This window comes from Euleptes europaea, chromosome 14, assembly GCF_029931775.1.
Source record: "Euleptes europaea isolate rEulEur1 chromosome 14, rEulEur1.hap1, whole genome shotgun sequence".
Classification (NCBI taxonomy): Eukaryota; Metazoa; Chordata; class Lepidosauria; order Squamata; family Sphaerodactylidae; genus Euleptes; species Euleptes europaea.
In genome coordinates, this window is record NC_079325.1 from 48,863,768 (window position 1) to 48,878,781 (window position 15,014).

At 46.9% G+C, this 15,014-nt stretch overlaps 1 protein-coding gene across 1 annotated transcript in view; it reads right to left on the bottom strand.

Moving 5' to 3' along the window:
* CDK5RAP2 (CDK5 regulatory subunit associated protein 2) overlaps positions 1-15,014 on the bottom strand; it is a 197,462-nt gene that overhangs the window by 109,834 nt on the left and 72,614 nt on the right. Inside the window, exons 14-15 of the mRNA XM_056860248.1 lie at positions 10,024-10,121; positions 3,874-4,001 (exon numbers count right to left, since the gene is read on the bottom strand). Coding sequence (XP_056716226.1) covers positions 3,874-4,001; positions 10,024-10,121 — 226 coding nt within the window. The remainder of the gene's footprint in view (positions 1-3,873; positions 4,002-10,023; positions 10,122-15,014) is intronic.

Consider the following 15,014-nt stretch of genomic DNA (forward strand, 5'->3'; position numbering starts at 1 on the left):
TTTCGATGTGTTCTTACTCATCTTTGGAGTTCAAGCTGCCCTCGGCGCTCCAGTGGGCAGAAAGGCAATTATATCAACCAACTAAACTAAATTGTATTGATTTGCCATTGCAGGTGAAAAATTATTTGTGGACTTCAGTGCAGAGTCTAAATACAATGCCCTGACCTGGATGGCCCAGGCTAGCCTGATCTCCTCAGATCTCAGAAGCTAAGCAGGGTATGCTCTCGCTAGTATTTGGATGGGAGACCTCCAGGGAATACCAGGGCCGTTATACAGAGGCGGGCAATGGCAAACCACCTCTGAACGTCTCTTGCCTTGAAAACCCTACTGGGTCGCCTTAAGTCAGCAGCAACCTGATGGTACTTTACATACATACACACTAAATACATTCTATAATTCTGCACATGTGCAGAAATTTCCCCCGAGCCAGCTGTCTCCTGAAGGATTCTGGAAGCTGTCAGGGAACTGAGCAGGAAGATTTGTTTTGCATTCTTTGAATCAATTCTGTGAATTGATGCTCAACTGCCCTCAACTTACTAGAGGGCAGTGAGTGTGCTCATACCCCATCAGGCTGGCATTTTGGGGGGAAGGGGGAGATTTATTTTTAATTATCGTTTTGCATGCCTAGAGAATCTTCCAGAATAGGCAGAAAACGATACCTTATCTACCCAACTGTCCTACTGAAAGGCACTCAACCACCCTACTGCTGCCCCAAAGAATACAAAGGAATAGCTGACGTGGGGAAGATAAATGATCTGGAAAGTCTTTCCAGCCCCACCCAACTCTCCCCCTTCAAGGATTAGGGCTTTGAGCTGACCCATTTCCTACAATTCCTGTCTGTTCACACACAGATCCTTGTGACTCTCAATTACTCCTTCCGCTCCCCTGGTTAATTTACATTATTACAACGTTTAAAAAAATTAAAACAATTCTATTTGGATATTCATAAATACATTTTGCCTCTTAGCACCAATTCTGAAGATTTGCCTCCCCGTAGGGTTCCTGGTGGTGCAGCCAGGCAGTTAGCTGAATTCCAAAGGCAGCATAGGAGAAATGCTAGGGCATTGTCAGACAGGAATACGGGTATAAAAAGGGGAAGTTCTTGTGTGAAATCTGGCTTGGGCCAAGGAAGCTCAAGAAGAAGAGTTGGTTTTTTATGCCGACTTTCTCTACAACTTCAGGAAGAATCAAACCAGCTTACAATCACTTTCCCTTCCCCTCCCCACAACGGACACCCTGTGAGGTAGGTGAGGCTGAGAGAGTGTGACTAGCCCAATGTCACCCACCTGGCTTCATGTGTAGGAGTGGGGAAACCAACCCGGTTCTCCAGATTAGCCTCCGCTGCTCATGTAGAGGAGTGGGCAATCAAACCCGGTTCTCCAGATCAGACTCCACCGCTACAAACCACTGCTCTTAACCACTGCACCACACTGGCTCAAGCCCTGGGTGCTGAGCTTAAATCAGGCTAGGAGAGAAAGTAGATCAATGGTCTTCAATTAACGGGTCAGGGCATGGAAGTGAATCACAGCCTGGCCCTAGGGAGCCTGCAATACCAGCACTATTCTTTTTTTTAAGGAAGAAATGGAGAAACAGAGGGATGAGAAAAAGAGACCAGCTGTATCTATATATCATTTAGACCAATTCTTGATTAGAATAAGTGTCACAGCTCTTCACAAGCACCACCACTGCCCCCCCACAAAAAAAGATTCCAAGGACTTTAGTTTAGAGTAGGTGCCTTAGATGCAGTTAGAAACCTCTACCCTCATAGAAATTGAAATCCCAAGGTTCCCCAAGCAGAAGGAATAACTATTAAGCCAGTATGTCTGCACTTTAGATATGTTGCAGGAAAGATACTGGCTTATTTCAGACATAATGGCTATTCATGGTTTACCACTACACAGACAAGCCCAGGTGATCCTGAGGCTCTTGGATTCCCCACCTCCTCTTCTCTTTGTGCACAGCCAACCAACGGAGACTTCCAGACTCTTAGAAATCATAATTTACCATGGTCTGAAGTGGGTTGCACTTTCCTTGCAAATCAGGATTCCAAACTGTGGTTTGGACGTAATGGTAAACTATGGCTTGTTGCTAACACAGAAGTCTCTAATAAGCTGGCTGCAAGTAAGGAGGAAGAGGGAAGATATCCTGAAGATCCCCAACATTTATTCACATAATGGCAAGCCAGATATATATTTATTAAAAAGGGGCTCAAGCTGCAAGTTGGGGATAAAGTCGGGTTCTGGGTCTGAAAAGACTGAGGAAGAGCATTTAAAATTATAAATCACATTGGATAAGGATCAGTTTTGCTCTAATCTTGTGTGTACTTTTGGGGGTCGCCTAATAATCATGCAAAATATTTTTTTATAATAAAATGCCAGACAAGTAAATTTGGAAGAAATTACAGCTGCCTGTTCCATTCCACACAAAAGCATTCTCTTTAATTGAAAGAACTTTTACCCTTGGATTTCTTTGTACCTTTTTGACATCTTAGATATCCTCCCTAGTTATCAGCAAGCCTTGTGAATCTAATGCCGAAATTATAATTTGCATATTTAGCGTTGCATTTTTAAATAATTTCAGGCAGGTGCAAAGCAAAAAAAATTATTGGAAGGCATGAATTATTCTGCTGTAGTTGAGATTTCATGAAAATGAACCCTGGGTCTCAAGGGGAAAAGCCAGGTTAAATAACATTGCAGAATTTTTTAGTTTGCTATTGGCACAACAGACTGCAGGAACTGAATAGAAAATAGCAACTTATGTCATTGAACTATCTAATTGTGGGAAGGGATACACTGCAGTCAGCCTGCTCCCGGGGGGGGGGGGGGCTTTGGGGAAACCAAGGAGCATTTTGGTCTGTGACCTCCCCTCAGCCCTGTTGGGCAGCATGATGGGAGCAGTGAGAGAACCCGCAGGGGTAACAACATTCCACCTGGGGGGGGGGGGAGTTCCAGGATGAAGAGTTAAATAAAAGAGCCGAAACAAAAAAGCCTGATTAGGAAGGGAGGGGTCACCAGGGCCCTGCCTTCTGTTATTATTCCTTGTGGGTTCTCACTGGGTTCCCTTTAATAGCAATGGGATGGCTGTGTTCCCATCAGTAATTCAAAGAGTGATGGGGAGGAGAAGGAGAAGAAGAAGAGCTGGTTTTATATGCCGACTTTCTCTACCACTTAAGGAAGAATCAAACCAGCTTACAATCACCTTCCCCTCCCTCCAATAGACACCCTGTGAGGTAGGTCGGGCTGAGAGAGTGTGACTAGCCCAAGGTCACCCAGCTGGCTTCATGTGGAGGAGTGGGGAATCGAACCCGGTTCTCCAGATCAGAGTCCACCACTCCAGACCACCGCTCTTAACCACTGCACCACACTAGCTCTCCAGGACAGGCTGCTTAACCCTTTCCCTGCTTGGTGGATTTCTGCTCAACGCACACACACACACACACACACACACACAGAGATGCTTTTCCTACTGGAAATACTTTCACCTTTACAGTGAAACTCAGTTTGGGGAGGGCGATTCTAAGCAGACAGCTGGGGGAGTTAAGCAGCCTCGTCCCGCAGTGTTTCTCCGCTGGAATTGGCAGCCCCAGCCCCACTTATCTGACTCAGTAGAAGGCCAAAAGTGAACGAGACAGCTAATGTCTCTCCTGCAAAGCATTATGTTCAGCCCTTTGGCTCAACGTATTCACTCTAGAAAGTGCCTTATTCACTCTAGAATTATTCAGTCTAGAACTTATTCACCTTAGAATCCACTCTAGCGTGGTTGCTGCTACTCCAGAGGGGTGCAATTGACAACGTTTGTTTCTTTCCTTAAAGAGCAAACAAAATGAAAGCACTGGCGGGGAAGAAGAAACCACTCCTCCACATCTACCCTTACCTTCCCCTTTGTTCGCCTTGATTTGCTCTTCCAGTTCTTTCCGCAAATTCCAGTTTGCCAAGATGTCATCCTCCAGTTGCTTGCGTAACAGAGAAATGTTGCTCAGCTCTGCTTGCAGGTTATTTATCCTACATTTATATTTAAAAAAGAAGAAGAAGAAGAAAACCAGACGGCTGAAGCTTGAAGCCAATGCGTCTTGGGCTTCGGCAAACGTCGGAAAACATTTTGTCGCCCACCTCCGGCATCTTTTATACATCAAGGCTTCTACAAAAGAACTCATTCCACAGTAGCGAGCGCTAAACTCCCTTTAAAGCCTACATTCCTCTCATCTTGAGATACGGTGTAAACAAATCTTTACATAAGACGGCAACAGAACTTGCATGTCCCCATTCTGGCAGTTCTCGGGAATCATCAAGACACACTTAACTTCAGGTTTATTCCCCTTCCCCCCTGGAAATCAAACTGACGAGCTTTTAAAATTCAACACAGAGATATCCAGTGTATTCTGTTATGGATCTGGGACAACAAAATAACTTAATCTTATCTTCTCATAAATAGCAAATGAGGTTGTAAACCTGTGCTTGGACTGCAGGCCTTCAGGGTATAGGTGGGGGATCTCATGACTGAATACTCCTCCACACAAAATAATAACAAAATCCACACAGAGAAAGCTAGGATATCAAGGGAAACGACGATAGCCTCGCCTAATTGCCAGTAGGCAAGGATTTCCTTCCTTTAGAGAATTGGTTCAAGAGCGATCCAAGATCCAAGATGGCTGTTCCTCTCGCTCTGCAAGTTACTTTGTATGGAAGAGTCCCCCACCTGCAGCATGAAGTACACCCAAGATACAGACCGATCGCCTCAGTGTGAATTAGGTCCAACCCTTTGGGGTAATTTTGAAGACTGCAAAGGCAGAAGGGGAAAAGGGGGATGGGCCATCGCTAGAGCTTAGCATGCTGATCCCGAGGATCTCAGGAAGGCCAAACTATATGCAACATTTCACATGAGTTCACCACGGGGATCGTTCGCCATACTGCAGCTGTGAGTTCCCAGTGGCAACTCTTTTCTCTCTTTCTTTCTTTCTTTCTTTCTTTCTTTCTTTCTTTCTTTCATTCATTCATTCATTCATTCATTCATTCATTCATTCATTCATTCTTTCAATTTCTTGCCAGCCCTCCCCGGCCAAGACCAGGATCAGGGCAGGTCACATCCTTTAAAATATACATCAAAATCATCACATTTAAAACCCTAAAACAGTACCAATCCAATTAAAAAAGACGAGTCTCCAGATGGCGCTCCAATTTCTGCCGACTTGGCTGAGTAGACAGGCAGGCTACCCCCTCCGATGGATTCCGATATACAATTCAGAAGGGGATTTAGAGGCGCAGCGCCAGCCCAATTTGGATCGGGGCTGCAGCCCAAGGGGGACAGGACTCACGGCAGCAGTACGGGGGTCAGACTCCATGGTGCGCTCAAGTACACATTTAGTTTGGCCCTCAGGCTGATAATTTTGGGAACGACCCTTTCCTGAGACTCAGACAACCTCTGCCAGTGAAAGTGAACAATGCTGAGCTGGACGAACCAAGGATCCGCCTTGGTATAAAGCTTTGTCAATTCCAATTCTGGAGCACCGAAAGCCAAATTTGGAGACCAAAACCTGATACAGGAGATAATTGATGCAAATACATTTAGGTTTACGCCTGGTTTGCTATTGCATCCCAAATGCCTCCCTTTCTCAAGTACAAAGTTGTTCTTTGCTCAGCTATGAAAACTGTCACATCTACCTATGGTGGCGGCTTTTAATGGTTAGTTACGAGCAGGCAATTTAACAAGTACATACAATTTGAAAAAATGAAAAATGGGGCAGGAGTCAATTAACTTCAATATTCAACATTAATAATCTGGGAGCTGCCAGCACAGTGCCTTACACCCACCCACTTTCGTACAAAGGGGGAAAAATCCTCCCCCTCGTTTAACATAAATGGAACTTATTTTAATATAAATTAAAGGGGATATACGTGAAGCATTTGAAGACAAGACACATTTCGCAAAAATCTGAATAAAAGGCGGTTGGAGATGACAGGGCAAACAAGAACTCAGACGATATTTGCATGGCTGAAATAGAAGTGCGGGGGAAGCTATCGGCCAAAGCCCTGGCTCGCGAGGTCTGTGTACACATAGGCTGTGAAGTCATTTATGGACAGAACAAAGAGCAAGTAGCGACCAGGGCTGGGACTGTTTGAAGCAATTACCTTTCGCACGCCCCCTCCCTGAATCCTCAAAGCTAGAGAGGCCTCAGTCATCATGAACATGTTGAATGGTCAGGTGGTGGCTCGGGCCAATCATGAAAGCAGCTATTTAGGACAAGGTCCGGGTTGCTACATACTCCCCAATTACTCAGAAAATATAAATTAATCAAAAGGGAGGGAAAAGCAGCCTGGTGAGAACTGAGCATGCTCCAGGAGGCATAGAACAGAGAGGGTCTGGTTAAAGGGGAAACAAATAGGGGAGGGGCTATGGCTCAGTGGTAGAGCATCTGCTTGGCATGCAGAAGGTCCCAGGTTCAATCCCCAGCATCTCCAGTTAAAGGGACTAGGCAAGTAGGTGATATGAAAGACCACTGCCTGAGATCCTGGAGGGCCGCTGCCAGTCCGAGTAGGGGCTGTGGCTCAGTGGAAAAGGCTCTGCTTTGCATGCAGAAGGTCCCAGGTTCAATCCCCGGCATTTCCAGTTAAAAGGGACTAGGCAAGTAGGTGATGTGAAAGATCTCTACCTGACACCCCGGAGAGATGCTGCCAGTCTGAGTAGACAATACTGACTTGGATGGACCAAGGGTCTAATTCAGTATAAGGCAGCTTCATGAGTTCAAATACAGAGGTAGAAGGACAAATTAGCCTGACCAAGCACTTGAAAATTCTCCAGTCCCAGGAGGGGAAGGTTTGCGGGGGTGTGGGGGCATTTCCCAAACGGTTCTGCCCCCAACTCCTCATCAGCCTGTAACTTGTACCACTCAGCTTCTCCAATTAAAACAAGAAGGGAAGATAGCAGTATATTTTTAAAAAATATAAACCACTGGCCTCAATCACTCACTCCCCTCCAAACGCAATGCTTGTACAGGTAAGGTGCACTGATCCCCAAGCGTTCTGCAGGCAAGCACTTGTTCTGACATCCGAGTGAAGGATTATCTCCGTGTCAACATGGAAGAAGGGTAGGGAGGATGGTAGTAAACGACAGCTTGGGTTAAGAACATCTAAAACAAATGGGCCGACAGTCCATTTCCTTAATGAAGGTTATCATTGGACTGAAGGAAGCACATCTAGTACTTGGCTGCCAACAAGATGGACTGGCAGAAATTTATGGCTGAACTCAAGAATGAATCAAACAATGGGTGTTCCCAAAAAGAGTGGTGAAGCAACACATGTGGCCCATCCAGCTGGGTCTAACACCAATTTACCTCTCTCCAATAAGGCAGGACGGATCTGGAAGAGGAGAGCAGGCATCAGACGTTTTGCCATGCATCCAGATCCAAATGGGAGGAATCACCCTCTAATATAGCCAGCGTGGTGTTGTGGTTAAGAGCAGTGGTTTGGAGCGGTGGACTCTAATCTGGAGCACCAGATTTGATTCCCCACTCCTCTACATGAGCAGCGGACCCTAATCTGGTGAACTGGGTTTTCCCCACTCCTACACATGAAGCCAGCTGGGCTAGTCACAGCTCTCTTAGAGCTCTCTTAGCCCCACCTACCTCACAGGGTGTCTGTTGTGGGGAGGGGGAGGGGAAGGGGATTGTAAGTCGGTTTGATTCTTCCTTAAGGGGTAGAGAAACTCGGCATATAAAAACCAACTCTTCTTCTAATAATAATAAGGAGGCCCTCCTCCTCTGATTGCCTTTTTAGTCCCGTTGTTCCCATTTGCAACAGTGTTCAGAAGGAAGCAAAACTGTGCAAGAGTCGCAGATGCGTAAAAAAGTATCTTTCATCCCTGGCACATTTCAAACACAAATCCATTTCAAGGAAGAACTGCTTTACAAGTTAAGCAAAGCAGACGAATCTGCTCACATGCTTCAAACTCAGCTTCTATTGTTTTGTTTCTCGAACTCCTCCCAAGTTAAGGCAGTGCAATGACTCAGGGCAATGTGCACGGTATGAAGTCCTTGCGTCCTCCCCATGTCCACCCTGGTCCTTTCAATCAGGCAGGTGATGGGAGTTCCATGCTCAGAACGTAATTCTGAGGCACACGCAGGCTCAGTTCAGATCGGGACCACAGCTTCCCCCCTCCCCACACCATTTTCCTAACTGGAAATATCTCCAGGGTGCCCTATTTTGCCTTGCTGGGGAGCCAGTGTGGTGTAGTGGTTACGAGCGGTGGAGTCTGATCTGGAGAACCGGGTTTGACTCCCCACACCTCCACATGAGCGGCGGACACTAATCTGGTGAACTGGATTTGTTTCCCCACTCCTACACCTGAAGCCAGCTGGGTGGCCTTGGGCTAGTCACAGCTCTCTTAGAGCTCTCTCAGCCCCATCTACCTCACAGGGTGTCTGTTGTGAGGAGGGAAAGGGAAGGTGATTCTTCCTTAAGTGATAGAGAAAGTTGGCATATAAAAACCAACTCTTCTTCTTCTATATGTGTACTGATGGGCTGCACATATGTTTCCCCATTGGGGGGGGGGGCAAATAGCAGCTCCTTGAAGTCATTTCAGGTCAGAAGAACAGCATGAAAGGGATGATGTCCCCTCTCCCCACTGTCCCAATCCACGTCAGGCCCCATGTGCTTGGCTATTCAGTTATAACCACCGAATGCCCAGTGCACATCTGATCAAAAGGGCCAAAGCAGACACAAGGCCTTTATACAACGTAAATCAGGCCTCAAACAGCCCACAGCTGTCTTAAGTTAAAGAATGACTTGTCAATCTGTGTGAGTAGCTGCACGGCCGTAACTGACCTAGGAAGAGTTTGAGACACAAAAGACAAAAGAGGAGTCTCAAATTAACCAATTTTCTTGTAAAAATTATACATCCATTTTTCTTTTGAGAGGGTTTGTGTTCCAAAGGCCTCAGGAGTGAAGGGTATTATGGGTTTAACACAGTTGGTGTTCTTGCAGTTTATACCTGTATTTTTCCCACGACAGACAAATCATCTTTGTTGCCTTTAGAATACAGTGCCAATTTCCTGGAGATCTGAGCATTTTCTGGTCAAAGAAAGGGTTGACTTCATATGCAGAGTCAGACTATTATCATCTTCTGACTGGCAGCAGCTCTCCTGAGCCTCATCCATAGGGAAGTATTTCCCAGCCTTTCTACCTGAAATCCTTTGACTGGGGATGCCAAGGATTGAGCCTGGGACTTTTGCACACAAACCAAATATTCTACAACCAATCTCTCCAGGGAGAGGGGCTTCCCTGATAGCCCAGGCACATGACCACATGAGGCTGCCTTATACTGAATCAGACCCTTGGTCCATCAAAGTCAGTATTGGCTGCTTAGACTGGCAGTGGCTCTCCAGGGTCTCAGGTAGGGTTTTTTCATATCACCTACTTGCCTAGTCCCTTTAACTGGAGATGCCAGAGATTGAACCTGGGACCTTCTGCACGCCAACCAGATGCTCTACCACTGAGCCAGGGCCCCTCCCCTAATACACATGAACATATAAAGCTGCCTTATACTGAATCAGACGATCAGCGGCTCTCTGGGGTCTCAGGTAGAGGTTGTTCACATCACCTCCTGCCTGGTCCTTTTAACTGGAGATGTCGGGGATTGAACCATGGGCCTTCTGCATGCCAAGCAGATGCGCTACCACTGAGCCACAGCCACCAGGCCCAGATTGGTAAACAAAAACCCTAAATTTCCTACTTAGAAGAGCTCTTGTGCCAGGCTAAAATCTTTTCAATCACCATAAAACCAGCTATACCAGGAATCTAGCACATTGCAGTAAGCAGTAATAATGGGATTTTGACAGAAAAAGAGCATAGCAGGATTTGCTCCAAAGAGGGGTATGCTCCTTTATAGCTGACCCACAGGGCCAGAGTTAAGATTTCTCCTTAGTATTAAAACTCTCGGTTTTTTCTTATACATACAATTCTCCTAATTGCCACACAATTTATTACCATTTACATTCAGAAACTCTCCTAGAATGAAGAATTGGACACTCACCCTTCAGCATCTTTCAGAGACTTTATCAGATCCGAAAAAACATCACGTTCTTTTCGCAGGGCTTCAATCACTGCTGCATATTCAGATTCCTTTGCTTGCTAAATTAAAAAAAAAAACACATACAGATTTACTCGACAGATGCCATGGCAAATTGGTTTGTCTGCAAGTAAGTCACACGCACAGCGCTGGCTTTAAAAGGGGTTAGACCAACGGTCCTCACTCTGCAGATCACAGAGGGCCACCTTCGCAATTCTCATCAACCAAACGAGCCACACGATTACTTTAGGCGGTGCACACCATCCCCCAAGCAAGCACAAACAAAAATATATAACTCTTTTAATTATCAAACTACCTCTTAACATCTAGGGTTGTCTATCCCCACTACTGGGAGTTGTGTTTGAACGGCTAGCATTCCACAGCGATATGCCTCATTCCACCACCTTATTAAGAACATAAGAAAAGCCCTGCTGGATCAGACCAAGGCCTATCAAGTCCAGCAGTCTGTTCACACAGTGGCTAACCAGGTGCCTCTAGGAAGCTCAGACAAGATGACTGCAGCAGCACTGTCCTGCCTGTCTTCCACAGCACCTAATATAATAGGCATGCTCCTCTGATCCTGGAGAGAATAGGTATGCACCATGACTAGTAGCCATGGATAGCCCTGTCCTGCATAAGAATGTAAGAAAAGCCATGCTGGGTCAGACCAAGGCCCCTCAAGTCCAGCAGTCTGTTCGCACTGTGGCCAACCAGGTACCTCCAGGAAGCCCACAAACAAGATGACTACAGCACCATCCTGCCTATGTTCCACGGTACCTAATATAATAGGCATGCTCCATGGATACTAGAGAGAATAGGTATGCATCATGACTTGTATTCATTTTGACTAGTAGCCTAGTTCTCACCAACAGGGGGTCAAACCTATGTCTGATCTTGGGTCATTTCAGAGTGCAGCTGACAGCTCACATATGGACAAAAACTTCCTACAGCAAAGAAACTACAGATTTGGGCTTGGCTGACATGCCAGCCATAACCAATAGTCCCAATGACCTCCTTCTCTCAAAGTCCTTTGTGTGTGCCAGAGAACCTCTGTCTGCCCCCCAAACACACAACATCATGAGAGGCCCAACCCATCGATGTCAAAGTTCTCTGGAACAGACAGTGGATTTGGGAGCATGACTTCAACCAGTGTTTGGTCAGACTCGGTGGCAGTCTCCTTCCACAGCTGCTTGAACAGAACGGCAGCTTTATCGTTTGTAAATTCTCAGAGATGCGTCCAGGGTTCTGCCATAGAAACCCAGGTCATATCACTACTGCAGGAGAGCCAGCGTGGTGTGAGAGTCAGTGTGGTGCAGTGGTTAAGAGTGGTGGTTTGGAGTGGTGGACCCCACTCCTCCACATGAGCAGCGGAGGCTAATCTGGTGAACCGGGTTGGTTTCCGTACTCCTACACATGAAGCCAGCTGGGTGACCTTGGGCTAGTCACACTCTCTCAGTCCTACCTACCTCACCGGGTGTCTGTTGTGGGGAGGGGAAGGGAAGGTGATTGTAAACTGGTTTGATTCTTCCTTAATTGGTAGAGAAAGTAAGCATATAAAAACCAACTCTTCTTCTTTAGCCAAGTAGTTAGCAGCTGTGGTTGGAAAATTGCCAAAGACAGTCAAGAATCCACAGGGACTCATGCATCCTCCCTTGTAAGGCTTTTATCTGCTGTTTGGATTGGGGAGGGGGATTTGCACTGTTTGGATGGGCTAGGCAACGCCTTGTTGTGTTTAGAACAGGAAAAAGTATTCCGTACATTAGTTTTAAGAAGAAGGAAGAAGGAATTGATCTTACAAGAAGTTCACAGCAAGAGTTTGGTAAGCCAGCAGGGGAAGGGCAGGAAGCAGCCAGGCACCTTCTATCGTGCCTGGATCCAGCTCCAGTTCAGACTTTCCCCCCTCCCCCTCTGTTGTTCTCCCAAGACCAGAGGCAGGTCAGCAAACAGGCAACCAATAATCCCATCCCATCCAACATTTTGTTTTGTTTTTTAATTGCCCTATGCGTTGCCTTCTGATCCCTGCAAGCCGCTTTGGACCCCAACATTTGGCTGGAAGAATCATGAATAAATAAATCTTGAAAGGAGAGGAAGCGCTAATGAGGCAAAGCGAATGCTGTTGCTACAGGAGGGATTCCAGCAGCAGTCGAAAGGTAGAAACGGTGTCCTGTGGAGGAGAAGGAAGAAGAATTGGTTTTTATATGCCGACTTTCTCTACCACTTAAGGAAGAATCAAACCACCTTACAATCACCTTCCCCTCCCCACAACAGACACCCTGTGAGGTAGGTGGGGCTGAGAGAGTGTGACTTGCCCAAGGTCACCCAGCCTGTTTCATGTGTAGGAGTGGGGAAACAAATCCAGTTCTCCAGATTAGCCTCCGCCGCTCATGTGGAGGAGTGGGGAATCAAACCCGGTTCTCCAGATCAGAGTCCACTGCTCCAAACCACCACTCTTAACCACTACACCACGCTGGCTCCCACTACACCAAGCTGGAGTAGGGGGGGCGCTGATTGAAAGCTCCCCCTGCCCAGTAAAATAAATGACAAGAGAAGAAGCATTTTCCTACGCCACTATTTGTTTTGAGGTGCAGGGATAGGAGCATGCCTTGCGCTGGATAAGCTCTTGGCTGATTATTCCTGATGTTACACCACTACTGGTGGGAAGGAGGTCACTAGCCTAAGTTCCTCAGTGGAACAGGCTTCCTCGGGAGGTGGCAAGCTCTCCTTCCCTGGGGGTTTTTAAGCAGAGGCTAGATGGCCATCTTTCAGCAATGCTGATTCTATGGAGGAGGAGGAGGAAGAGTTGGTTTTTATATGCCAACTTTCTCTCCCACTTAAGGGAGAATCAAACCAGCTTACAATCACCTTCCCCTCCCCACAACAGATACCCTGTGAGGTAGGTGGGGCTGAGAGAGTGTGACTAGCCCAAGGTCAGATCAGAAGAGGGAAGGCATCTTGGCCATCTCCTGGGCATGGAGTAGGAGTCACTGGGGGAGTGGGGGGAAGTAGTTGTGAATTACCTGCATTGTGCAGGGGGTTGGACTCGATGACCCTGGTGGTCCCTTCCAACTCTATGATTCTATACTCGCTTGAATCAATCCCAGCTAGGGTAACCAAGCTAAGCCTTGTTCTCTGCATGCTGTCGTAACTAATGCTACCTTTGTGGAAAACTGTGCCTGAATTCATGGAAATTTGCTACTTCTTGCTGTACAAGGACTGAACAGCCTGTCATTCCCACCACAACGGTGCCTTTCCAGACTCCATTTTCCAAACGAGCCGCACTACCGCTCGGCCGCCGCTCTCACAAGGTGTGCGTCAGACATCTCCATTAAGGCAGAAACTGCCGGAGGCCACAGCATTCTGCATTCCCCCCTCCCCAGCATGCCCAGACAAGGGGAAAGAATCCTGAGGTTTGTTGACATGCTTGGAATTATTAATCGCAAATATTCAAGCACGCTCCTCGGTGGGAATTATTTCAGCCAAGCGACTCGCACAGCTTCAGCTTGCCAAAGGGCACAAAACAGGAATCCGACTGAGCTCTAGTCTGAACACTCCATCCTGCTCACAGGTGGCTTGCTTAATTCTTCATCTGCTTATGGCTTCCGAAGCCACTGAGTGTGCGTCCTTTCCAGGGGCATCCGACACATCTACACTGCTGTTAACCTCTTCCTCGCTGGCCTCCCTTCTTACCGTCCCTCCAGAGAGCCTCTCCTGACAGAAGTTTACAAAATTATGCACGGTGCGGAGAAACTGGAGAGGGAGAAGGAAAAGAAAACTATTTGCATGCTATGTTAAGAGGTCCAAAGCGCTCTACAGACTCAATCGTGTTGCAATCCCTGTAAAGCCAGCCAGTATTATTATCCCCCTCTTGCAGAGGGGGAGGGCAGAAGCTCAGAGACGAGGGCTGATCTCGTGGATTCCTGATGGAACTTTTTTCTCCCTCATAATACTAACAACCACCCAGTGAAACTGTTTGGCAGCACATTCAGGAACACTTTAAAAAGTGTATTGCCACATGTTTGCATCGCAGAACTGACTGCCACCAGCTGCAGTGGTGACTGTTGTCTTAGACAGCTTTAAACGGGGGTTAGACAAAGTAATGGAAGAGAGGTTGACAACAGCTAGCAGCCGTGATAGGTAAATGGAACCTCCACGTTCAAAGGCAGTGTACCTCTGAATACCAGTTGCTGGAGGGGGAAACTATTGCCCTCATGCCTGTGCATAGTCTTCCAGAAGCACTGGGCTGGATTTGGGATGTGCTCTTCAGCCTGATCTAAAAGGGTTGTTTTGGGATGGACTTGGGAGGTGCCCTTGGGATGTGCTCTTCAGCCTGATCCGAAAAGGAGCCAGTGTGGTGTAGTGATTAAGAGCGGTGGACTCTGATCTGGAGAACCGGGTTTAATTCCCCACTCCTCCACATGAGCGGCGGACTCTAATCTGGTGAACTGGATTTGTTTCCCCACTCCTCCACATGAAGCCAGCTGGGTGACCTTGGGCTAGTCACAGCTCTTTGAGCTCTCTCAGCCTCACTGACCTCACAGGGTGTCTGTTGTGGGGAGGGGAAAAGAAGGGGATTGTAAGCCGGTTTGAGCTTTCCTTAAATGGTATAGAAAGTCAGCATATAAAAACCAACTCTTCTTCTTCTTCTATACAGAATTATGTTCTTAAATGCTCCTTTGTCTCCTCTCAGTGGCATCCTCGACTGTTTACATTGCTTGTGAGAACAAAAGAGTCAAGCACAAGCTTCTAGATCCCAATTATATCTTTTCAGCTTGCTGTCTCTGGTGTGCTTTTTACAGCATCACTGAAACACATGGCACTTGATAGGGCCCTGCCAAAAGGAACTCAGAACACAGATCATGAGCGAAAGGGAAACATAGATGGGGAAAGAATGGAGGCATAAGCAACCAGGAGTTGGGGGTGGAGAAGGGATGTCAACATAGGTGTATGTTGTTCAT